Source organism: Erpetoichthys calabaricus, chromosome 1, assembly GCF_900747795.2.
Source record: "Erpetoichthys calabaricus chromosome 1, fErpCal1.3, whole genome shotgun sequence".
Lineage (NCBI taxonomy): Eukaryota > Metazoa > Chordata > Cladistia > Polypteriformes > Polypteridae > Erpetoichthys > Erpetoichthys calabaricus.
Window position 1 is genome coordinate 41,036,066 of NC_041394.2, and position 27,537 is coordinate 41,063,602.

Below are 27,537 nucleotides of genomic sequence, written 5' to 3' on the forward strand. Positions count from 1 at the left end.
TTTTGAATCACATAATACATGACTGTTACTCGGAAGAAGAAAAAAGGATATCCACTTTTTTGTAAAAAACACAAATTTTGTAAACGATATTTCTTTTACTGTAGTATTCCAGATTACTGGCATTTTTTTTCCAAGTATAAAATATTCTGCACCGGGAATTGGCGTCACTTCGCGGGTCGAGTCAGGACTGCGCCCTCTTGTCAATCACGGCTCAAGGACACGCCCAATTGCACTTTGCGCCGCCGCTGCACCAAATCTGTGCGGAGTGAGCAGTGCATCCAGAACGCGTGGGCCCGGGGAGTGGAAGCTATGATGCACAACTTCACTCTCGCTGAAACTGAGGACCATCCTGCCAGGCCACTGCCTCTGTCTTAGTCTGGAGGGCCATACCTAGGATACAAAAACAAAGGAATCTACAATTATATACTGAACATTTTGAAAGGCGATGGCGACTCTGCGAAAATCAGAAAGCTCTGACACTAGGATGGGTTTAAGAGATCTGTCCACGACTTCACCAGCGATCAGTTCAAGTAAGTATTGCATATTAGCTTTTAAAAAAACATTTACAAAGTGATAACTCATTCTAAGAAGGTTTCAAATAACAAGTTTATTTTTGAGAATAATGACTTCCACACAATACACTCTACTTTTTCAGAAAATGATATATATAGTGGAATGATTTGTAAATAGCTAGTGTCGTTGTTCAATGGCCCTGATTTGTGTCAGATTAATTAGTGGCGTATGACCGTAGTGAAAAACTGTTCAGTAATACATGCAATATCCGCAGTGCACAGCAAACCCATTTATGTTAAATTAGCACTATAGCCTACCTGGATGCGAAAGCCCTGTTTTATGTCACTGAAAAGCCTAACCTTAAAAGCAATACACAATTCAGAGAAGAAAACAAACCTTTAATCCACAAAGGAACATACAAACTGAAGAACTTAAAAAAAATAGTACTAATTAACACGTCGCACAAGACACCACACATGAAGATATGCACACAATTTAGTTGCAGTATCTTGTGCATTTGTAAAAGTAAGTACTATTTGGACTTATTTTTTAAAACACGTATTTTATCATTTAAATCTTTCATCTATAGAATGTAAGTTCATCGTATTTGTCCTGCGTATCTAACCTCAGATGTCAATACCCATATCTTTTGTCTTTGTCTTGTCTTGCACAACACGTAGCATTACTTTTTATTAGTGTGCTACTTGCAACATGCATTTTTAAATATCGTATATTAGGTTTACTCTATAAAGCACAATGTTTCCAGTTTCAATAATCATCCATTATAAAGAAAGACTGCGTAGAGTGTATGTACGCAAAAACGAACATTAATTCCTCACAAAGTTGCACGTAGGAGTTGGGCGACAGACTGCAACACACTGTGGCCCAGTGTGGTCATGTTTAGAGTCCTTGTTTGTTTACTGGGCGTAACGGGAACATTTTTGCGAAAGAAAGTTACTCTCTAACGTGATCCAGGCTGCTAAACTAGTCCGTCCTGTCAACTGATCTTTCTGTTTATCTCAGACATTTGGCAGCGAAGGCTTGCTTCAGGTCTGAGATTTATTAACCTCAGGGAGATAGAGAGACGAGACGAGAGACATACCTGGAAGATGGGGGAGACTGAACCGCGGCTTGTTTTATAAAGATATGTCCGACATTTACGCAATCCAACATCCAGTGTAATGGAAAAGTACAAAATCTGACAAGTCTTTCGTATGTCGTATAGTGCCCGAAACGTACTCAATAGAAACACTAATTAATTACTCAGAATTTAAATAACCAGTACACCTCGCTACAAAGATTAACAAAGTGGACGCACATCCCCCACTTATATTTGAAATAAGAACATTGGAAACTTTACTTTGTACAAGGTATGCCATTGTTATTACAGTACAAAGGAACCTATTTAGACCTTAGTACAACTTTGAATTATTATAAATTTATAATTGTTTATTTGAGATCATTTGCTTAGCTTTTTTTTTTTTAAAACATGAGCTTGTTAGTCTATTTAAGGTCTATCTGTGGTGTCAACTGGCGAAGAAAAAAATAGTAATTTGCTGAAAACTAATTTGTTTTATATTGTTTAAAATCTGGTCTATCCATCTATACATATGCAAAATCGCCAGTGTTAAATTAACAATTTAAGTGTATTAATGAAAGTTGTATTTAATATATACAATGTAAGTAGTATTTAAACATTTTAAGCGTTACTTTAATCTATCTATCTATCTATCTATCTATCTATCTATCTATCTATCTATCTATCTATCTATCTATCTATCTATCTATCTATCTATCTATCTATCTATCTATCCTAAGAACTAATTTTGAAAGAAATAGCGATCAATGATTGAAATCGCAGAGATAGCATAAACCTACCTATGTTGCAAAATAAATTAAATGCAAACATACATAAATAAAAACAACATACCTTTTCAATTTAATTTTTCCCGCAACAAGAACAAGAAAAATAACAACTATTATTATTATTATTATTATTATTATTATTATTATTATTATTATTATTATTATTATTATTAGTGTCAGTGTTGTTGTCCATTAAAACAAAGGTGTTTGGTTTTATTTTCGAATTAAGGCATTAATCCAACTGAGACGGTCCATTTTTATTAATATTCAATCTTCCTGCTTCTACACTGCGCGGGCTCAGTGCACACATGAGACCTTCCTAACCTGCTAAGGAGACCTCCATTTTTATTGTCCAACTACCTCTCAGCCACACAACCTTACTATACCAAACCATTTGGGTGACCAAATCAAAGTGCATGCACACTCTTAAAAATAAAGTGGTTCTTGGTGGTTCGTTTTTGGTTGCCAAAATAACCATCCACATGAAGGTTGTAGAAAGATCCTTTATTTATTTAGAGCCATAACAGGTTCCATAAATAACCATGAATAACTGACAAACGCACAGATTAAGTTCAATTTTTCTTGATCTGCTGTGTCCTTCTAGCTTACAAATATTTCAGTTTTGTCCACATATTAGAAACCTTTTGCAAACAAAAAGAGCCAGCTTTATATGCAAAGAACCCTTCACAAAATTAAAAAGTTCTTTTAAGCAATGGAGCTATGAAAAACCATACAACCCAGAATCGTGTCATTGTGGAACTTTAATTTTTAAGAATACAGGCACGCTGATGCAAAAAAAAACAAAACAAAAAAAAAACTGTAAGCCCCAGAAAATAACTTCTTTTAGGAGACATGAAGTGTTATTTTTTTTTGATAGCAGAGTATATGCATTTTAGCATTTATGTAAAGTCAGAAATAAAATTTTCAAGGAGAAATATTTAACTTTCGCCTTACATGTTTTTGGAAATACAATGCAGAATCCCCATTATTTTACCTCTGTGCATTTCAAAATACGCTTTTTTAATTACGGAGAGCTGAAGCTTGTCTGTGTAAGAATATGTATTATGTCAGGGAACGGACATCCTTTTGGTCGGATTTGTGAATTATGTTTCATTTAAGCGAGGCAGGTGTACTCTTTAATGTATTAATTTTTCTCCACCAATTAAAAAAATCGTGTTAATGACCTCCTTTTCTTCCAAATTTTGTATTAGTCTTTTCACATCTAAATTGCATGCTTATCCATTGATTTTCACGATGCGCATGAATACACGATACTGTACACTTTCTCTTTGTATACAATGCATGTATTTTTGACACGTGATGAGTATCCAAATGTGTATCGCAGTATCTACGGCATTGATATACATGATAAACATAATGTATGCATTAGTGGTCTAAGATACGGAAAAGAATATAACGGGATGATTACATGAGGATTTTTCAGTAATACAAATATTTGCTACAGCCTTTTACATTATTTAAGAAAGAAAGAAAGAAAGAAAGAAAGAAAGAAAGAAAGAAAGAAAGAACGGGAAATTCTTTATTGAGAGGGCGTATTTAAAGAGCATAAAACAAAACTAAATATTTTGTAAAGTTATAAGTAACACTTTAAAGTTATATGTTTGATATGGAATAAAATGATCCGCTGTGGCAACCCCTAACGGAAGCAACCGAAAGAAGACGACGACGAAGAAGAAGAAGAAGCTATAGGTTACGAACAGATCAGTTCGTTTAAGATTTCGCCAATTTAATAATGTAATCATCACTTTGTAACAACAGTTGCATTTTACAGATGAAAATAAATAACTTGCATAATTACTTAAGGTTGACAAGCTTATAAACAACTTAAATTGTACCTTCAAGAATATCAAAATATGCACTTACTCAGAAGGAAACCGTAACCGTAAGAGAGAAATGTAGGTATTCAAACACTATTATGTGTATATCTCTAACATCTCTAATGCGATCCATTCGGAACAGACAAAGAGCATCAAAATGAAAAAAAAAAGAAAATGAAAAAATAAAAGAAAAATCAATACGTAATCAATATTATCAATACATTGCCCCGTATAAATATCACGACCAAGCCTCAACAATATTAAAACAGATTTGCCATTTACCTTTGTCATAAATGCGCCCTTTCCTGTAATAATGATGCCTCCACTCATAAATGCGATACCCCAGATCCTAGACAGACAGAACTTAGGTGGGTTCACTACAGGACACATCAAACCCAACTGTGTAAAGAGGACAAAATATCAAGTGTATATCAGCACTATGTGCTAATGTCCTGGGAAAGAGGACCACTGGCAGAGCAATAAATCACATAAATGTTGAGCACCCGTTCCTATAAGGCTCTCCTGATCCCCATATCATTGTCGAAACTTATATGTAAACCCCACGTTGAAGCCTGATCAGGCCCTGGCCATGCTTTGTAACGCTCATTACACAATACCATATTATTAGCCGGTGTTGTCGTACATTTAAATTAATACAACCAAGTTTAAAATGCATTTGAAAGCTTCGGATTTATAAAGTGTTTTAATTTTCCAAGTAAAGGGCGTCTCATTTAAACGTGATTGATCTCACACAAAATGAGTTTTCATACCGTCACGTTATCACAGACACATGCTATCAGATTTTCAGAGTTTTAGATCATTTGTAATTTTCTCATTCTTTTTGCCGCACCATGTGAAGTACAGACAAATTTGAATGTAACCACAAAGGTTATTTCAGTACTAAATTTTAAGCAACCAAGAAAAAATAACTAAATAAAAAGAAAATTCGCGTATGTGAGACAATTTACTTGTGGCACAATGGCTAGGACCTGAAATAACTTAAATGACTAATTCAGTTCACTTATTTGCCATTCCGTAATTGGCACTTCGTCTTTATCAAGTTAATAAGGAAATTACACTAATGTGGAATAGGTTGCCCTTATCTCAAAACTGCAAACTTCAGATATATTTCATTTGTAGTTAGGAATGCACTGTGTCTATACAATCCAAAAGAGTCTTTTAATAGTAAAAGCGGTTATACAAATGTGTGCACAATTCCGGTTCAATATAAAATATGTATATTTTTTACTTGAAAGAAATTATAAATTGAATGCATTTGTAATAAATACATGTGAGAAAACTTGACATTAAGAATAAAAAATCTTAACAGATATAATGTCTTAGACTTGCTGTGTCACAGCTTCAGGCTTATGAGTTAAAAAGGCTCGTCGGAGTTTGTAGTTCTTCCCGCATGAGGCAGGATTTTCTCCAGCATCCGAAAGACGCCTTTACTGGGTTGATTGATGACTGAAAATTGTCCATCCGTGAGAGCACTGAGAGCACCTGCGGGCCCTTGGGATGGACGGGCGGCCAATTCGCGGTTGCTGCTACTGACTCCGTAGGTCCTCGCGACCGCGTATTAGAATACGTGGGATTAGAAAATGATGGCAGCCGAGATCTGAAGGCATTGGACCGCTTAGATGTATGCTCATCAAAGGGGAAAAAAGCATTTTACGATCAAACAACACAATGCTGTAATTTATTCAATGTTCATTTGAGCAATGCGTAATTACGAAAAATGCAACGACAGATTCAAGAGACTGTTCAGAAACATTCATGGTGGGCATCACAACACCTGATTTATTGTATGAAAGTTAACAAGACTGCAGGTGAAAACGTAGGGGTGATACCATTGAATTGTCACCATTCTGACAAAACTTCATCTTTCATCATAAAAACTATGTCCATACTTCCAGAAAAACAGCCGTAGAGTACGAATTCTACAGATCTATTCAAAGGTAACAATACATATTACAGAGGCTACAGTACTGTCACCGTAAATTTGTTACTTAAATGTCAATTTTATTTAATAATAGCAAAAATAATAACGGTGGTGGTGATGATGAACATCGTGATAAAATATATTGATAAGCAGAACTTATACCGCTTTTCATTTGCAATAAAAATTTTTGTCTACCTATTGTTATTTCTTGCTAGATAGACCTATACTTAAAAACAAGCGGTTTTTCAGAGCTATGCCAAGGAAGAACCATATCTGATTCCCCAAAGATCTATCCCTATAAAACGGCTACAGAAAGCCTGCATTTATTTAGAAATATTACATGGCTCCATAAATAACTGATTTGTAATACAGTATATCAAAATTTTTCTTGACTTTAAAAGAATGCTTGCTGCATGGAAAAGGCGCTATATAAATAAAATGTATTATTATTATTATTATTATTATTATTATTATTATACAGGTCAAGTTCATTTTTTTGTTTTTCCCACTTACTAGGAATATTTTTAAAGATCAAAGAACCATTTTCATATGCAGAAAACCATTCCCAGAATGAAATGGTTCTTTGTAAAGCATTGGATCTACTACAAGGAACAACAGAACACATGAATGCAATGAAAGTGCTTTATTATTAGAGTGATATACTATATAGTAGTATATCTATCGGCGAGATATATAGTACTTATGGTGCATAAAATGAAAAATAAGTCAAACATGCTGTATCTATTACTCCGTGCGCGTGTTAATAATTATGCGCTCTATAGGCTTCATTGTTCTGTCTCACGGCGCGATGCTTCTTTAGGTTATCATTTTCCTGTAAACTCCGTTGAAGTTTGTTCTTCCATATGACATTCCATCGTCTCAAGGACCTGGACCTCGTTCCAGCCACCCATTTACTGAACCTGATTTTGACAGCCCACAGACATGGGGTGCCCAGAAGTATTTTTGCAGGAGCAACAGACAAACAAGAACCATTCCTGGACGCACTCCATATTTGGTCACATCAGGTCTATTGAATTTACTGTAACAACATATTACTAAAACATGGGAGGATTCATTTGTCCAACGAAGAAATAAATTCAAGAGAACACAGACGAAAGGCACACATTGCACTCAGTTGCGGGAGTGAATTACTATTCATTGTAGCGATGCGGCCTCGCAGGTCCATAAGCTTGGGTTCAATTCTTATCCGATCACTCTTCGTAAGGAGTTCGCACAGTCTCTCTGTGTCTTGGAGGGGTTTCTGCTAACGTCCTAAATGTTAGATTAATTGTCGGCACAAACTTGGCGCGGCATGAATGACAGCTGTTTTGAGTTTCCGCCTTGTGTCCGGTGCTGACTTTTGTAGACTCCGAAATTCCACGATTATATAGGCTGCAAAATAAATAGATGATGGCGTTTTCGCCGAAAAGAAATTAACATTCTTCGGTAAATAAATTATGCAACGGCGTGCAAGGACATAAATGGTAAAACACAGTGCCGGATTAACCAATAGGCACATGTAGCATATGTTACGGACCCCGCAATTTCGGGGGCCCCCAAATGCTGGACCCAATATTTAATGAAAAAGTGTAGCATTGAAAAACTGGTCTTTAAAAATATTATCTTTACGTTTTTAAACTGTAAATTTCTTACACAACAAAACTTTAGGGGCACAACACATAAAATTCACATAAATATTATAAGATTCTTATTATAATCGAGAGTAAAATAATTATTTAGTCCGGTTTGAACTGTTCAGAATCTAAACTTCAGATGATGCAGACCAAAAGGGCCCCCAAATTTGAAATGTGCTACGGGCCCCCAAAGCTCTTAATCCGGCCCTGGTAAAAGACGACCCAGAAACTCTTAAAACATGAAATTAAAAGCGATCTTACTCTTCAATTAGAAGAAAGTTTTGCTTGCCTCGATCTCATTCTGCATAACCGTGTCGGATATTTTGAAGTTTTTCTCACTAATGTCTCTCAAAACGTGTTCTTGTATTTTTAGAAGCCTCATAAGAAGAATGTTCATTAAGTGAGAAATCCACAGAGGTGGAATGAAAGCACTCCAGAAAAACCTTCATTTTAATTTAAGGGCACATTAAATCCAAATTAGTGAATCCATTCGAACATGAACCAATCATAGGCGAAATGCTACATGTACGTTATGAATATTAAGAATGCAAACTCATTAAAGACAGTACAGTTAAATATTCATTGATTTGATTAAAAAATTATCTGTTCTGTTGGGCAGCGTTGCGCTACATTCAGGTATATGGCTTCTATTTTTCACCCAGTGCTGCCGGGATAGGCTTCAGCTCCCCGCGACCCCGAATTGGATTACTCGAAACTGAGAATATTGTGGTATGTTTTTTAATGTAATGTTTCTTCAAATACATGTGATATGACCTGAGCTGAAGCCCTGTAGGGGTATTATATGGGACTAAGTTAACGAACAAGTACATAAATGCATACTTACATACAAACATATTAAAAGAAAGCTACCAAGCAGTTTCAGGGCGCGGACAAAAAGTTATCCATTCATCCATTTTCTTTCCCGCTGGTGCAATGACGGGTCTAGGAAGACATAACAGCAATGGCTGAACCGCCAGTAACGCATTGTGCGCAAGAGACCAATTTGGAAACGACGATTAAACGCGCAGTGCATTTTATTTGACATATGGAAGGAAAACCCTGACATACACGAGGGGAACGTGCACACTCCTAATGACCAGACGCAGGATTCGAATCGTTAAATGCGTGCAACGTATTTTTACATTATTGAAACTATTTTTGTTATTTTATCATAATTGTGTAGTTTTGTGTCATTTTTGTTGTCTTTCCCGTACGTTATGTCATTTTAATGGGGCGCTTTATACATGCACCGGATTATTCGAGCGTTACCGACAGGACGAGAGCCAAATAGAGCTAATCATACCTGAGGTGGGTATAGTTGGCATTTCGAATTAATGTTGAGACGGTGTGACTTTTTCAAGCTCTTCTAGCTAGAGCATTTGAACAATTGTGACAAAACACGCCTTTCAATCTTATTTACCGATATTATTTAGAATAACATCAAGTCGAGATCTGAAGGTCTTTACTGTCCTCCTCTCCAACAGACTACATGAAAATTTTTTCCACGTGTCTCTGGTGGCCTGGGTGAAGAAAAAGTTTTTGTTTTTTTTAACATTTGTGCGAAAAAGGAGTGTCGGAGAAATGACGTTGGCGGGCGCAGTTATTTGTGTGCATCTGCTCACAGATATCACCCGAGCTCTGGCTCGAGACTTGTAATACCGGAGAGAATGACGCTGTGGAGCTAACACACCTGTAAGAAAGTGCAGTCTGCCGAACGGAATCGAGGTGGAAGGAGTCTGATGCGCCGTATTCACAAAATGAGGTGTCGAGAACTGCTTAATAGGAGTGAAGCGTTACGGACTCATCGTGTGAATGTGGCTTGCGATCAGGGCCGGATTTTCCTATAGGCTAACTAGGCTTCAGCCTAGGGCCTCAAGATCAAGAGGGGCCTACATTCAAATTGTTAGCAAAATTTTATTATCTCTCATGTAATTTACAAACTTAAAAATGGAAGGTGAAAGGGCCTCATAAGTGGAATAGCCTAGGGCCTCTTTTCATATAAATCCGGCCCTGCTTGCGATATGTAATGTAACAGTCATAAGTCCGTTTAGAGTTCGAGGATAGCCGTTTGATAAAATATGCAAATGTAGAGAATTAGGGTTGCTTCCATTTTAACTTGCTCAGAAAAATACCAGTCTTGAAATTGCATGAAGTTGGGTGTTTAAGAAGCGCTTGAAGACTCGTTTGTCCTGTAACTACTTTACTAATTGATTATGGCATTGGCGTCAGGTTCTTGGTCCTATAAAAACAATATCTTGTGTCTTTCTGTTATAGAGCTCCTCACTTGATATGGTGAATTTTGCAACCTTCTCCAGAATCACTTGTGCCCAAACAGTCCGGATATTACAGTACTCGATTATGCTGAAGGAAAAAAGTGTCCGCTAAGTGAAACAATGTTAATGTACGAGATGTGGTGATTGCACAATAAAATCGCTGACCAGACAGTGACTGAAAGGGCCGTCTTAACAGCATCACCGCCCAACCCAGACCACCGGGAAAGGTAGAGCGAGGAGCTCATAGTTTTGATAGAAAAACAGAAACATACATTGGCATCAGAAACACCTTGGACCCCTATGCTCCTGGAGCCCCCAGCCAGTGCCCATTGTGCCCATACGTTAAGACGGCCCTCTTTCAATGGTCCTGCACTGTCCAATTTATCTTTTTGGCACTTCTGTGCTCATTTAACATATTTATGTTTCCTGTAAAGTTCATGCCCTGTCTTAGGTGGCACGTAGAGTGGTACAGTATATGGGCTTGGGAGGTGGACCACATACCCTGACTCTGCGAATGTGCCTGACAAAGACTTTGGTTTGTGAGGATGCTTATTGTGACAGAAATAGTATGTATTAGGAGGTTTTCTTTATGGCAGAGAAAAAGATAAATAATATAACTGGTTAAATTATTATAATTCCCTAATTCCTGTCTTTTATATCACAAAAAAAAATATTTTTTTTGTAATTTCAGGCAGGCAGCACAAGGCACATTGGTGGTGCTGCTGCCTCAAAGTAAGGAGACCAGGGTCCTCGTCCTGGGTTCTCCTTGTGTGGAGTTTGCATGTTTTCCCCATGTATCTGTGGGTTTTCTTCCACAGCCCAAAGACATGCAGGTTAGGCAGACTGGTAATGCTAAATGTGTGTGTGTGTGTGTGTGTGTGTTTGTGTCTTCACCTTGAGACAGACTGGTGCTTTATCCAGGGGATGGATCATGCCTTATGTCCTGTGCTTGCTGGGATAGGCTCTGGGGCCCCAGCAACCCTACTCAGGATTAAGTGGGATTAGAAAAATGATATGGCAAGGCATTGTAATAATTTCAGGCAAATAAATAAATAAATACATATTTCACAAAAGAAAAAGTAAAGGATAAGTATTTAACATGTGTTATTTTTAGGACTGGATTGACCCCCACACCCATTGCTGGTTCCATTTAAAAACAAAGGTGCCAAGGAGCTTCTTCAGAGCAATACCACAGGGGAAACATTTTTGGTTCCCAAACAGAACTAGCCACATGGATGTCTCGGAAAGAACTTTTATTTATTTAGATCCCTAACATAAATAGCCTGCTAGGAAGCTATACTATACATTACAGATTTCTAGGAATCTTTTCAAAGCCTAAACAAACAATTTCACATGCAAATAACCCTTCACAGAATGAAAAGGTTCTTTGGCAAGCAGAACTTTTTCAATGAGGAACCACACAACCCATCAAATTGCCATTGTAGAGCCGATATATTTAAGACTGAATGCTGTCTCCTGTACTTTTCCACCATCATGGAATGAAGGACTCCAGAAAATTTTTGCTATGAGTGCAAAATTTAAGCAGATGCAGCCATTTTTAGAATGGGTATTTGAATACAGTATTTCTATAAAATACTAGCTCTGTCAGCACGTGCTATAAAAAGCCCGGGCTCCTAGAAACTATTGAAATCATCAGAAAACAAATTGAAACGCAGAGTTGGTGGATTTGTTTTGCGGACATGCTCGCCACCTTGTCTATCAGCGGCTAAGCGAGTTGCTTTCTACTCGGAAGTTTCATTTTGCTGATGTGCTCGCCTCGCTTGTGTAGTAGCAGCTAAGCGAGTTTGTCTCTTGTCGGTGGTTTCACTTTGGTGACGGAGTTGCTTTCTTTCAGCTGTAGCCTCGTACTTCTTTCTTGCTCTGGCTTGTTAAATTGGGGCCACCTTGCCAGCTCTTTGAGCTTCATGCTGTAGCCTTGCACTTCCAGGCCGGACAGACAAACACACACACTTCCACGCGTAGACATTTACATATAAGATTATGCACATGTTCCAAAAAGGCCCATGACCAGCTTTGACTTATGTGCTCTTCGTCATTTTACATGGATTTCCCAGGGTCCCTGGACCTCACTGTTTAAGCTGACTGACAACTTGAAATTACCCCAGTGTTAGTCTGTAGGTTTCTGCTATGGTGTGTGCGCTCAGCCATTTAAATTTCACTACACTGATGACCCTGACACCTCATCACTGTGCATTCAAATGACCGTGGTAAGAAAATGGAAAGCTGGCAATCTGATCAGGCAGCTGCCTACATCCAGAACACACATAGACAATGTCAGGCGCATTTCTGCACTTGCTCAACACAAAGAAGCTTTAAAATAAATTACTGTAAATTTACCATCAATTGTACTCTTTGCCATCTCACACAGAGTAAGACAATTTATTCCTATTACTCTCTTACTGGTATGATGGGCCTTTTGTGTGCTAATTACTAAATATTTAACAAGATTAAGTGGGTTTGTGAATATTATGCCTTCAGATTCTCCAAATGCAATATTCATAACACAGCTAGAAAAAAGAGAGAATGAAAATTCAGCTTTGCTACTGTAATAACTGGAGCTGCTCAGTTAGATCAAATGTGGCCTGTCTCACACTTTGTTGATCAACGGTTGGGTCTGGTTTGAGTCTACACCATTCATGCTCCTCAATAATCAATTACAATAAATCCCTTTAAAATATCATTTTTATTATTAAGAAGTGGTTTGTCTCATACCAACAGATTTTTTTTCTAGAAAGAATACAAAAACCACACAAATCATTGCTACATAGAGTGAACACAAAATATTTCACATATAATCTTATATATAATTCGCCAGCCTACTCACACACTCACTCACACACTCACTCACTCACTCACTCACTCACTCACTCACTCACTCACTCACTCACTCACGTCCGAAGCCGAATGCGCAGTCGCCTTCTGCACAGCTGCCTGAAAAACCTTACGAGACTGACATCATGGCAGGCTGAGGATTTATGGCCACGAAAATTCAAAGAGAAAGGCGACTTCGACCAACATCCAACCCCAACATCGCGGCAGGCGGCGGATTTACGGCCGCAAAAATTCAAAGAGAAAGGCGACTTCGATTAAAGCTCTAGAGGCCTGAAAGGCGATTTCGACTACAGCTCGAGGCCTAATTACGCATTCATTCAATACACCTATATCAGGTTTGTGGTGCTTATACTTATTACTATTCCACTCGTGCCCGTTTCATCTTACGTTGTCAAAACGGGCTCTTTGTCTAGTTCATTAATAAAAAAATATTACAACTAAATCATCAATTCCAAAAACTTGAATTAAAGAATAACACTAACCACGAATTCCACGTGCATGAAGCACCCCAGGCTTATTTAAAGCCACTTTACTTTTTAGTCAATCCCCCTCGTCCTCTCTAGTGACTTATGTGACTTTTTAGGAGCAAAAGAAAAAGAAAGAAAGAAAGAAAGAAAGAAAGAAAGAAAGAAAGAAAGAAAGAAAGAAAGAAAGAAAGAAAGAAAAAGAAAGTTGTGTTTAAAATAATAGAATTTTAAATGTCCACCTACTGTTTTTGTATTAAATTGTCTGGCATAGGGAACTGGAATAAAATCAAGTATCTATTTTGTATTTATATTACACAGTTTCTGTAGTTATACTTAAAAATAACAAATTACCATGTCTGCATTGGCTTGATTGGTGTAACAGCAATGCAAACACATACAATTTAAATATTTATACATTATTGAAATATTCTTGCATCTGCCTGTCAGTTTCCTGAGTTTGGATTGTCAATGCCCTGGCCTTAGTGAGACAGAGTCTCCCACAACTGGAAGCAGATCTGAAAGGATGACAGTCCATCACTGGCCACCACAAACAACATATACAGCTGTCCTTGGCCAGGTTGTGGGCACCAATGAATTAATTGATAAAATCATATTTTTGATGATGAGATAAGCAGTCAGTTCATTGTAACATGAAGTGCATATGTAGACTCCATGCAGGCTGTGACTGGATCAGGTCTCTAAAGATATGGACCTCCAAGTCACCTTTCATTATGACAACAGTGAGGCAGAGTAGCTACTGTGTCATCCTACTAGAAGCAATGCTGCCTTTCATATGATTCAATAAAATCTGCATCTTTAGTGCAGACATAACATCAGACAAACGCAGAAAAGAACATCACCTTCCAAAAGTACCAAGGAAATTCAAGGAACACATTTCACTAAAAAATAATGCAATAGTGGAATACTTACTGAGTTATGGGAGGTGCACAAATAGAATATTTTAAGTTACAAAAGTTGAAATAAATGGTTAATATGTATCCCTACTTGATAGTGTTTTCCATCCATTCAAGAGGATAGTAGTATTGGGTTCACGACAGGAACCAACTCTGGATAAGATGCCACACCACTGCACACCCTTTTTCTTAAATTATGATTGAAGAAATCACTTTTAATCAACCAGGTCTTTATGAATCACCCTGAATATGGGAAAAAGAAGGTAAAAGTTATTCCCACACAGAAATGAAAAATAGAAAAGAAGGTTAGAGGCACAAGGTTTCATCTGCATAGCCTTCATCAGGTTTATTAAGTCACGTCAATATCCGAGTCAATTAATTATATATGCCAGTTTTCTAAAAGGTCATTAGGATTACAGTTTATTTTTTTCTTTTACTATATAGTGCTGTTGTTTTCTGCATTCTGACTCAAATATTTTCACTTGCTCTGAATCCTCATATTTGGCAGTGTCACTTCTGGTATAAATTTCTCTGTCAGTTGCCTTTCCAAATTTTTAGTAGACTATTTCCCCAAAGGGCAGTTACACTTCAAAACAGATCTGAAAACCACACACAAACATTAAGTCCATCATACATTTGGAGAAGCGTCACATTAAAAACTGACTGTAAAACTTCAGCTTAACTCTAGGTGCTCATAATAATCTTGTCAAAGGACCACAGGGTATCTTGATAAAATGTCAGGCACATTTCTGTCTTCCGTGCCCATATATGTGTCCATGAAAATTCTCAGACTAAATCTTCAGCATATATAAACTGGCCTTTGTTTTTCCCATAAGCTGTGTAGAAGACAATATTGTAAAGCTGTTCAGATTTGGATATCGAGTATTGATGAATCTACAGAGGATCTAGAAAATAAAGTGACTCCTTCACTGTCTGCACACTTTATTGTGTTGTAGATTTAATATGAGATTAATATGAGCCATTTTGCCCATCACTCTACACTCAACAACTCATAAAGTATAAACATGTTCTGAGAAAGGTTTGCAAATTTTTAAAAAATCAAAACTGAAATCTCTCATTCATATCAGTTTTAGACCCTTTACTATGGCCCTCCAAATTGTGGTTAGTTACATCCTCTTTGCTTTACTTATCCTTGTGATGTGTCTAGATCATGACTGGAGTCCATCTCCTGCAAACTGAGTTGATTGGACACCATTTAGAAAGGTACACACCTGTGCATAGAAGGTTCAAACTGCAGTCCAGGACAAAAAGCCATGAAATTCAAGAAACATCTTTAATCAGATTGTGGTGAGGCATAGATTTGGGTTTAAAACCATTTCTAAAGTTTTCCTAGGAGTACAGTGGCCTCACTAATTGTGAAAAGGAAAAAGTTTGGAACCACCAGGGATCTTCCTAGAATTGTCTGTCTGATTAAACTGAGTTACTGGGTGGGAAGGACCTTGGTCTGGAAGGTGACCAAGAACTCAATGGTCAGTCAAACATAGCTTCAGAAGTCCTCTGCTAAGATGGGAGAACATGTCAGAAGGATGACCATCTCCACAACACTCCATCATTTAGGCACTCAAGGTAGAGTGACTAGACAGAGAAAAAGGCATATGACAGTTTAAAGGGCTCAAAGATCATGAAGAAAAAGATTCCCTGGTTCGATGGGACAAAACTGAACTGTTTGGACAAAACTCCAAACACTACAGTATGCCTGGTGAAGATCAGGCACTGCTCATCACCTGCCTAATGCCATCCTCACAGTGAAGCATGGTGGTGACAGCGTCATGCTATTGGGGTGGTCCTCAGCTGCAGTGGCAGGGAGACTGGCCAGAACTGCTGGAACACTGAATACAGAGAGGTCATTGAAGAAAACCTGGACCAGAGTGCACATGATCTCAGACTGGGATGACAGTTCACCTTTCAGCATGACAATGACCCAAAGCATACAGCTAATACAATGCTGACATTGCTTCGGGACAAGTCTCTGACTGTCTTTTAGTGGCACAGCCAAAGCCCAGACTTAAAGTCCATAGAACAGCTGCAGAGTGCCTTGAAGTTGGCAGTTTACACGTCCCATCCAATCTAATGGAGTCTGAGAGAATCTACAAGGAGAACTGAGCTAAACTGCTCAAATCCAGGAGTGCAAAGCGTTTTGAGACTTGCAGAAGAAGACTCAAAGCTATAATTGTGACCAGTATTGAACAATATTCTGAATGCTAATATAAATAAAAGATTTCAGTCTTTGATTTTTATTAAATTTGCAAACCTTAATGAAAACATGTTTTTACTTTGTCATTATGGGTAATTGAATGTAGACTAGTGGGGAAAATATATCCATTTAAAATTAAATCTATAACACAAAATGTACAGAAAGTGAAAGGGTCTGAATACTTTGTGAATCATCTGCCTGTTCCCAGTACGCTGCCTGTGGGCGGAATCAACAGATTTCAGTCAAATTTAGCACATTTAGTATAGTCCTGAAACTCCAGGAAATTATTGATTTTGATAAGGTTAATGTATAAAAATTATAACCTTTTTATTAAAAGTTTTTACCTACAGTAAAGTTGACTTTTCAACACAATGTTTGAAATAAAAGTTGTAGAAAGTTTAAATTTCTGCTGATTTAGTTTAAAGCCTTTTTAAAATGTTTCCCACTGGTAACAGTCTGCCATTAGCTTGCATTCAGCATGAGAGAGGTTTTGCTGTTTGTGGTATTGTGACTTGGTTTGAAGATTATGTGGTTTGGAATAAAAGTACATATAGTATTTATTGAGAGTGTTTACTTTTATTTAATTTATTCTAAATTTTTAACACTTTTTATTTATAATTAATATATCCTTTTGATAGCAAAAGGAAAAACACTTTGCACTTTTCTACATTAAGTTACCTTGTCCAAGTGTTCACCCAGGTCTGAGGATTGCCAAGGACTTTTTGAATTGTTTTTGCAGATGCATAAATATAGCAAAATAAATCATGTGAGTGTGGTTGAGAATAAAAATATGTATAGTGTTTATTTTTAGAAAGTTTTTATTTTTCTAACTCTTAATTCTTTTAAGCAATGGACAAAATTATTTAGTGACTAGAAGGGAGACTCAACAGGTCCACTTGGTGATGCCAGACTCATGTTCAGTCTCCTTCACTTGATGAACATTTTCTGTTGTGTTCATTTCTGTTGATTGAGCACTGATGTTGGTTTTATTTAATGAAATTGAACATTGAAGTATAGATGCACTGCTATGCAAACAGATTTGTATTTCATTAGTAAGTGTTATGGCGCACCTCACAAAACATGAGCCTGTATTATTGCTGGGGTGCCTCTTGGTGAAGCCTGAATGTTCGTCCTGTGGTTCTGTGAGATTCCTCCCACTGTTTAAAAGCATCACTGCTAGGTGAACTCTCTGGTGTGAGTGAGAGGGTCTGTGTGAATGAATAGCCCCTTTGTGTTGGACTGGTGTCCCCTTTTGGAATAATTTCTACTTTGCATCTTCTGCTTCCAGAAAAGGCTTCATTTTCTTGCAATTCTGTACCAGAATCAAAGGGTGTAGAAAACTGTTATATTCTTTTTGTGGCTACTGATACTCTCATAAGTGATGTGACGTCTCCATTTAACTTGGACCTAAACTTCTGTTAAATTTGTATAAACTAACAGGAGGCAATTATCCTGTAAGAACATTAAAAATCTAAGCTTATAGCCACAATGCATTTCTTTACAGAGCAGAGACGGCAATGTATTTGAAGGTCCCTGAAAAAAATTCATTCATATCACAGCTTATTGGTACCCCAAAAACACACACTTTAACAAACCACAAAACATCGAAACATTCAAGAAAAGAGAGGGAGCAAGACAAGATTGAGAGCTGCTCTTCTTTATAATATTATTCAAATGTTTATAAAAATGAGACCAACTAACAATACAATTCCATATACGCCCTTTCCTCCCTTTCATTCTCTCTATAAGTGGAATATTCTGTCAAATTTTTGATTATATAAAAGTCTTTGTCTTTGAACTTCAGAAATTCTTTACATGGTCTCTGGTGATTTATATTTAAAGATGGGATTTTATTACAGCTAATATAATGTCAAGTAATTCTAGTAAAAGTGCTGATTTATGTGAGGCAAGCTAACTAAGTGAATTAAAAGTCTGACAAAGAAAATGAGACCATTCAGTCCTCAGGTTCGTTTAGTTAGTTAATCGTTAAGTTGTCCCAACATCTCATCCAAATGCTTTTTAAATGTTGTTAATGTTCATAACTACACGACTTGCTCCAGATTCTCACAAATTTTACCACGAAGAAGGGCTTCTTGGCCTTAAAACTCTTAATTTGCTTATGCACATTGCTTAGGTGATGACAGTGTTGTATATATATAAAGCAGAGGTTGCTTCACGTAGGACAGTGTCTGCCACCTTGCATTTATAATTGATGTTACTTTTGTCCATGTGTAGCTTTTTGCACTTTTGTATGTTAAACTGCATTTTGCAAGTCTTAAACTGCAAGTCTTTTCCAGTTCTGTGCAAGTCTTTTGAATTATTTTTCCAAAAGTGTAAATATAGAAAAAAAAGGCAACAAAATCAGAATAATTGAATCCCTAAATCACAGTAACTTATTAATTATCAAATATATTTACTGCACACTCCACCTTGAACCTATGCAGAAGGTAAGCAGTGCAGCACTTAGTCATGTAAAAAGCTGACATATAATGTACTGCTCATACCCACAGTATTTTAATATGACAAAATGTTGTGATCACCAACATTTAACCCAATAATGAAGATTAGAGATGGCTTGTAGCAGAGATTGTTTAATATAGACAAAGGCTACAGTACGGGGGTTTTAACCTGAATAAGAAACATTAAAACAATTGTGATGAGAATGGCACATTCAGCCCAACAAGAACTGCCATCATATTCACTATAATTGTCTAAAATAACATCAAGCCGAGACTGAAGGTCCTTAAAGTCCTATTGTTCATCACATTACTTTACAGTTTGTTTATTTGTGTCTGTGGTACTTTGCATGAAGAAAAATTTTCTAACATTTGTGTGACATTTTCCCATAACATGCTTCCAGCTGTGTTCCAATGTTCTTGTTGAGGAATTCATTTTAAAGTAACATCTGGCATCAGCTGTTCCTTCCATAGTTTAAGCACTTGGATCATGCCACCTCTTAATTTCTGTTTCACTAAATTGAAAATGTTCAACTTCTTCAACCTGGTCTTATAGCTCCTACCCGTATAAGCTACTAACCGTCCCGCACGTAGAAGTGAAACAGGACAGCGTGGTGGGCCCTGACCGGCTTCCTACTCCTGACGTCACTCTTCCCCCTCCTTTTGGCCCGCAGCCTCCATCTCAGATTAGCGCGAATATATCGCTCTTGCAAGTGAACTATAATTCTTAGCGTGATGAAGCCGCAAAATCAACCGGAATGTTCAAGCAAATTATAGAATAAAAAAAAAAAGATCTAAATCTGTTAAGTAGTCCTCTCGTTCGCTAGCTAAGCGGATGTATGATACGCCCCGAGGCTGACGTGTGAGTTAGGAGGTCCCTGCCCCCCTCCCCTCAGCCCGCTGCGTGTCTATTGGATTCGTGCAAATAAATCGGTACCGCAAGTGAACTACGATGCTTAGCGCAATGAGAGAAGTCACAAAATCAACTGGAATGCTGAAGTAAATGATAGAAAAAAAAAGGATCTAAACAGAAATACAGAGAGACAGACAGAGAAACAGACAGACAGACGTTGGATTTTATATATATATAGAGATAATGCCTATCAACCTAAAATGTAGAGATACAGGAGGAAAAACACAGTACTCGGATCAAGGAAGCTTTAGATTAAATATGCAAACTACACACATTAACAGTCAGCTTATTAAAGTAACATTCTTGTTTTGACACTACACTGTACCAGATTGTCACCTACTCATTATAGATTGACCAGGACAGAATTTAGAATTTGACATACACTGTATGAGGTAAATTACATTCTTAAAGGTTTACACAGAGAATATACAAGTATTTGACACAGATACGCAGGAGGCAGGCACAATGACATGGTTAGTGTCTTCTAAGAAAATACTTGGGAGTGTAGATGCCCCAGAGGACAGATGGGTGTCCCGCCTCGGACGGAGATGGATCCCTTATTTGGCCAGGATGACTAAATGAAGGCTACAGGAACCAGTAAGAGAGGACGACAGGGAATAGTTCATCTCCCATTATACTAGGTGGCAGTGTCCCTCATATAGAGTACCAGTTTGGACACATACAGGGCTGCATGGGAGTTGGAGTCTGGAAGTGCAATCCTGAAGGAATCACTGGGGGTGATAGAGGGCACTGCTGGGGGAGGACCTGTCTGGTGTTCTTATGACCCATTACTTCCAAATGGCCATGTCATGTAACCGGAAGTGTTCCCGGGTCCAACATAAAAGGAGCCCACTGTAACACATGGATGAGTCAGAGTCGGGAGAGAGCGGGTGACACTCATTGGAGGAGAGAGAGAGAGAGAGAAAACTTAAAAGTTTATATATTTACTGTAATCATAATTGTATTGAGCTGAGTGGATTAAAAGTCCTTTTATTTTGAACCAGAGTTGTGTTGGGTCATGTGTCTGGGGTTTTGGAGATCAGTAGCACCCCCTACTGTTCACAGGGCTCATAAGTTTAAAAGGTTCTGCACTTATGAGGTGGTTTCTAAAATATAGTGTACAATTTTTGGAGACCATAACAACATTAGTGCAAAGTGGAGTGACTAGACTTATTTGAGGACTACAGGGTTTGAGATATGATTAAAGATTGATGGAGTGGCATTTTTCAGATGTAGGTGGAGTTATTATGGAGGATGGCTCAGATGCTACTCTACAATCAGTTCTTCAGTGACACTTGTGGGGAACAGATGGAAACCAATTAACAGTAGATTTAGAAAAATAATGAAATAATTTTTAGGAGAACAGTTGGGGCATTGAAAGAGTTAACTAGCAGGATGGCAATAAACAGTATCTTGGTGTATTTTGGACACGTTATGTTAATAGTAATAAGAGAGCTGTGCTGAATGGCTTGTTCTTGTGAAGAGTTTCTTTGGCTTGTAATAAAAGTAAAAAAGACATGAAAAGGGCTGTGGCACCACTGGGTGAATCCTGTTTAATGGCAGGTGTTGTGCCAAAAAATGAAAACAAAAAGAAATGAAGATATTGTCAGTGCACTACTGTACTAGAAAAAACATCTTATGCAGATGTAAGTCTGTTATGAGTGCCTACTTCCGGTGGATCGCGGTTTTAAATGTCTTCCAGGGCAGCAAAGGCAGGATTCCGTAAGTTGGAAGTAAAGGACGTCGGTGATCCTCCATCCTATGATCATCGGATCTGGGAATACAAGAGGGAAAGAAGTGAGCCACAGCCTCAACCCCTAGATTGGGGTGAATTTGCCATCAGCATAAAAGCCCTGAAGATGCACTGAAAGCATGTGTGTGTGACTGAGTTTTTAATTTTATTGCATCATTTATTTTCAGGTGAGCCTCATGAAGCTTCTCGGTTCAAGTCCAGCTCTGAGTCCAGCTCTGAAGAGGCAGGGATTTCATGTGAAGCAGCTGGGAGTCTAAAAAAGAGGCAACGAAGACAGAGGACACACTTCACTAGCCAGCAACTCCAAGAACTGGAGGCCACTTTCCAGCGAAATCGATACCCAGATATGAGTATGCGTGAAGAAATAGCTGTGTGGACCAATCTTACTGAAGCTCGCATCCGGGTAAGCACCACAATGACCTTACAGAAAATGGTAACAAATGATTGCCTCTTCACTAGACTGTAAGATGACTTTATTTTCTTCTATGCTGAAAAGGATAAGGATATTGTAGTTATGGGGCTTACACTCTCATCCTAAATGAAACCTGCTTAATACAGTTATGAGAGGATACAGCTTCTCCCCACGGTCCCAGACCCAAGTCAGGAGCCATTTTTGGACTGAGCACCCAGTATGTCGCTGGGTACATTTGCTCATGTAGGGCCAATAACATAATGTTCATGTCCTTAGGATGTGGCAATTTAACCAAAATAGTACCTGGAGAAAAACCAACACAGACACACAGAGAGCATCAAAACTATATATACATGGACAGTGACTGGGCTATCATTTGATACCAGGACTCTAAAGTTGTGAGGCTGCCACTTCCTGAAAATAAAAACTTTAGTGAACTGAATTAGTGCCCACAGAGAAACACCTGAAAAACTACTCTATCTATCTTACTGTTGTCTTATGTTTTCTGTCATTTAAAAATGGAAATAAATTACTTTAGGATAATAAAAGTCATTTGTGATAAAATGGGATCAGACTGTATTGTTGAAGATATCGTTTCAGAATTTGGTTTACAAGTGGAGTGGTATAATAGCAAACTGGTTAACACCACTACCTCAAGGCTTTAAGAAATAGCATTCACATTTTAATTCTGGTACAATTGTGTGTAGAGGTTCTGCTTAGAGATATAATATAATAAATATAAAAGAGGGTGACATGGTGGTTCAGCAGTTAAATCTTCTACCTCACAGTACCTGTCTGTGTGAAGACTGTGCATTCTTCATGCATACTGTAATCTCCTGTGTACTTCAATCTTCCTCCGACATCGCAAAGATGTGTGTTCAGTTCATTGTCAGCACTAAATTATCTCCAGCATATGTAAGTGTTGGTGTAAAGTGTCCTCTGTAATGGAGTGCTATGTGTCCAGTGTTACCTGAATAGACACTCTGATGGTGCAGGTTGGCTCCGTGCTCCCTGTGCCATTTGGGAGCCTCTTTAACCCGCAACCATTGTTAGTCATAACCGAGATGAGATGGACAAATGAAGACACATACATCTAGCCAAGGGGTAGGTGTAAAATTAACAGTGTTTTTATTAAAAGTCCAACAAAAAACAGTGTTTTAAGTGCAATGTTAAATCTCCTTAAATAAATAATCCAATTAAACAACAGTGCAAATCAGTGGACGTTAAAATCAATCCATAAATAATTTATTAAAATCGACATTAAAATAAAAAGATAGTTCCTTTAAAAACTCACAAGCCCCAATGCTTCGCTCACAAATTTGGCTTCTCCTCTGCTAATCCTGCCTAGGACCTTGCAGTAAGAGGAGACACCCACCAATAGGTGCAGTCAATGATTACATCCAGGCTCAGGTCCCCATTGCCATGTCCTTGGCAACCATGGGGCGCCACGCCAAGCAGCACACGTGTCCTGCCACCTGTCCCTCGGCGTCAGTAGGAGCGCCCCTTCTTTAGTCTGACACGCCCCTCGCCTTTAGGTTCTGCTCCCAACCACCTACCTTCATTCTGAAACACCCCGTCCCTGGCACCTCCTGTGCAAGCTCATTTTATTGCCTTGATTGAGTGCCGCTCCCTCCACAGCATGAATGAGGCAACTGACTGATAACTGCATTGGCACGTGTATGGGTGATCAACCAGACAACCCTTTCATCTTTGGAGCAGCACACTCATACACACCTGCCCCCAGTTCTGAACTAGCACAATCTAGGGTGCGATTATTTATTTAACACTTGCCTAATGCCCCGAACCACTAATCACATGCCTCAGCTCTCTGTGACTCCACATATAAAATAATGTCATATATTTTATTAGCCACAGTACCCATTATTGCCCATGAATATTTGTATAGTGGATTATGGCAGTAATGCAAATATAACTGGGAAAAACTGTTTTTTGGAAATTCAAGATGGCTTAGCCCAACCACAATGAGACAAAAAGACATACTAATAATCAGATTGAGATTCAGAGGTGCTGCCATCTGAGGTTCGATCCCCAAAAGGGGATGCAAAAGTATTTAAAGCTGACGAGGGTGAAATGTGTATCACGTACTCTTTGTATTATTTGGCAGATATATATCACAAATACGAGGAACGCTCAAAATGTTTCCATGCTTTTTTTTTAGCCTATTTATTAATAATTTCAAAAACAAATCACATCACTTTTTCTACACAGTCACCTTCGTTTGCAATGCAATTTTCCCAGCATCATACCAACTTTTTAATAATAATAATAATAATAATAATAATAATTCATTACATTTATATAGCGCTTTTCTCAGTACTCAAAGCTCTGCTATCCACACAGGGAGGAACCGGGAAGCGAACCCACAACCTTCCACAGTCTATGCCCAATTACTCCTCCTCCCGCCTTCACCGTTTCCAATGAAAATATAAAAGTGTGGAAATGTTTTGAACGTCTCTCGTATATATATATATATATATATATATATACAGTATATAAAAATAAACCTACTACCCTCTGCCAGTCTTTTGAAAATTTTCAGCTTTAACTGATGTTATTTGTTGCATACTAATCTGTTTGTTTGTCTCAGCATAAATGGCTGAAGGGGCAGAAAAAACACAACTGTATTATCACAGCAAAATGGAGCAGCCAGTGGTAATAAATTTGGCGTGTTGTTTAGGTCTGGCCCTGTCAGCGATTCAGTGCAAACAAAGGCATTGTGGCATTATTGGGGACCAGCACAAAGAAAATCACACATCACTTAAAAAAGGCTCCGTCTTTTTTAATGCAATTTAAAATACAGGTTTCTTGGAGCTTAAGGAATTTTGTAATGGGAGAGCAAACACCACAAAAAAAACACATATCTGAGTATATGTTTGTGAAATTTTGCAAGTATATTAGAGTTAACCCAATCTAACATATTGAGTTTATGGAGTTTTGAACGTTGTATCATGAATAATACTTCAATAAAGGGGAGCAACACAAAAAATAATCATTAGATTTACCCAGCTTACATGTCATTTTAATGATTGAATTATTCGACCAGACACCCATTTTATTAATGTGTGATTCAACATCTGTTTGTGAAACCACAGCAAACCAGAAAATACAAAGAATACAAGTTCATAGTTCTAGCCCAACAAGGAGTTGTTACCACATAAATAACTGAATTCAATCATACACAAAAGAACAAATTCTACACTCATGAGAAGCAGCAAAATCAGAAACGTAGCGTAGATGATGGACGGAACTGCCAGCAATGACAAAAAAGCTAGCGTTTAAAAAACACAGAAATATTTGTTTTTTTACCATAACCCATAATACAAATACACAAAGGGCAATCCTAATACTTCGGCTAGTTCAAATAAAATAAAATATGATATAATATAGGATGGAATCATGGTGCAGCAGTCATAGCATAGATGCTTCATAGTTCTAGTCATTATTTTGCAGAGTTTCTATGATCCTTCCATATCTCAGTAGGTTTCAGTTTACAAAAGTGTTGTTTTTGCCCACAGCCCCAGGAAGTCCATTAGATTAACTGGTGACTCTGAACTGGACTGACATGACTGGTGTTTCTGGACTGTGCCTTAGAATAGACTGGAATTCCCTCAGGGTTGGCTCCTGTTTTGCATCCAAAGCTGCTGTGGCTTTGAATATGGATTTAGCAGATTCGGAGAAATGGAAATGTAGTGTTGTCACTGTGAATCTTGACTGCTGCATATTTATATTTGCCATGTATCTATTAAAATGTATCCTTTTAAATATCTGATATTTCATCTGTATAGTGCCTCATGGTGGTTACCAGTGATATATTCAAATAATGATTGATTGATTGATTGATTGATTTGGAATGAGTGCAGAGAATTAACAGATCAGACTATATTGCTGTGACTTTAGTTATGATGCCAGCATATTGCTTTGACACCTTGAAGTGACATCACTACTTCAAATCTGGAGCTGAGGTCCAGTAATGAGCAATGTTCAATTACTTTTTCTTCTTTATCCTCCAGGTGTGGTTCAAGAACCGTAGAGCAAAATGGCGAAAAAAAGAACGTCACCAGCCACAAGATATTTGCAAGCCGGGCTTTGCCTCCCAGTTCCCGGGAATGCTTCCCCAATACGAGGAAGTGTATGCTGGCTACTCCCCTTACACTAACTGGGCTACCAAGGGACTGCACAGTGGCGGCATCGCAACCAAAACCAGCTTCCAGTTTTTCAACTCCATGAACGTCTCCCCACTGCCCTCACAGCCGATGTTCCCTCCTCCACCACCACCCACCTCCCTCACCAGTGTGCCGATGCCCAGCTCAGTTGCATCAGGCATTGAGAACCTGTCTGGCTCTTCAATAAGTACTGGGGTCACCCCATCACCTTATTGTGCCTCTTCATCTCCATATAATTACAGTCGGGATCCTGGTGGGCACAGTCTGGCAAACCTGAGACTGCGTACCAAGCAGCACACACCTTTTGGGTATGGGATGATGCAGAGCTCAGCAGCAAGTCCTTGTGAATATAATATGGACCGTCCAGTATAGGACAAGAAAACGAAGCAACAAAGCAACAAAAAACTGACCTTTGAAATTAATGTGCTATAAAGTCGTCCTTGGTGACATTTTTGGTGCTTTTCCTATAGACACTAATAGCAAAATAAACAGGAAACACGGCTTGGTTATTAAGGGAGAAGATTAACTGCAGGGTTTAAAAAGCAGGATTCCTTTGGATTCCTCACTCAACTGTTTGCTAAATAATTTCTTATTTTCTGAATGTGCAGTTACAGGGAATGTTTTATGTACAAAAAGAGAAACAGCTCCTCAGGTGAGTTACTTGTATTATTGGCTCAGAAAGCCCAGACTACAGAGTTTTCCCTGTAAACCCAAAGAAAATGGTGTTGTTCTTTTAACAGTTTAGGGGTAGCCATTTTTCTGTCCTAGTCCTGAGAGCAGTGTTTTGATTTTTTTAATACTCAAGACAACAAGTAGTTGCTGTTCCTAGACTGCACTGCCAGCCTGACGTATCTCTCATCTACTGTTGTGAAAAGTTTACATTTTTGTAATTTCATTGATATTTGTTTTTAATAAAATTGTTTTTTTTTTAATATTGTGTGATTGTATATTTAAAAATTCATAAAAATTTAAATTAATATCATATCCTCAAACCTGCAGATTCCAGTCCAAAATTCACGTTAAGGAAGGACATAACTTTTTTATTGTGTAAAAGAGTTTGCAAAAGGTATTTTATTTAACCTGTAAGGTTCTTTTTATATTGGTGGACACATTTATACTAGAAGTGCCTAAATCATTAGCCTTGATTTACATGCACAGCCCATAATACTTATGTCTTTTACATTCACAGAGACAGCTAATGGTAGAGGCAAGCAAACCTAGCTTCAATATCTCAGTGATGGATAAGGCTGGCTACCTCAGCTTTAATACCTTAGCAAGGGCCAGAAGCCACTTTGCTCACAAGC

The 27,537-nt window shown here is 38.0% G+C and overlaps 1 protein-coding gene across 1 annotated transcript; it reads left to right on the forward strand.

Annotated features, from left to right (window-relative positions):
• The first annotated feature begins 249 nt into the window (after window positions 1–249).
• Window positions 250–27,165, forward strand: LOC114649098 (pituitary homeobox 3-like). Its single transcript, XM_028798534.2, has 3 exons — window positions 250–530; window positions 21,805–22,040; window positions 26,081–27,165. Exons 1-3 carry the CDS (start codon window positions 446–448, stop codon window positions 26,603–26,605), a joined length of 846 nt encoding a protein of 281 aa, XP_028654367.1. The 5' UTR covers window positions 250–445; the 3' UTR covers window positions 26,606–27,165.
• The last annotated feature ends 372 nt before the right edge of the window (window positions 27,166–27,537 follow it).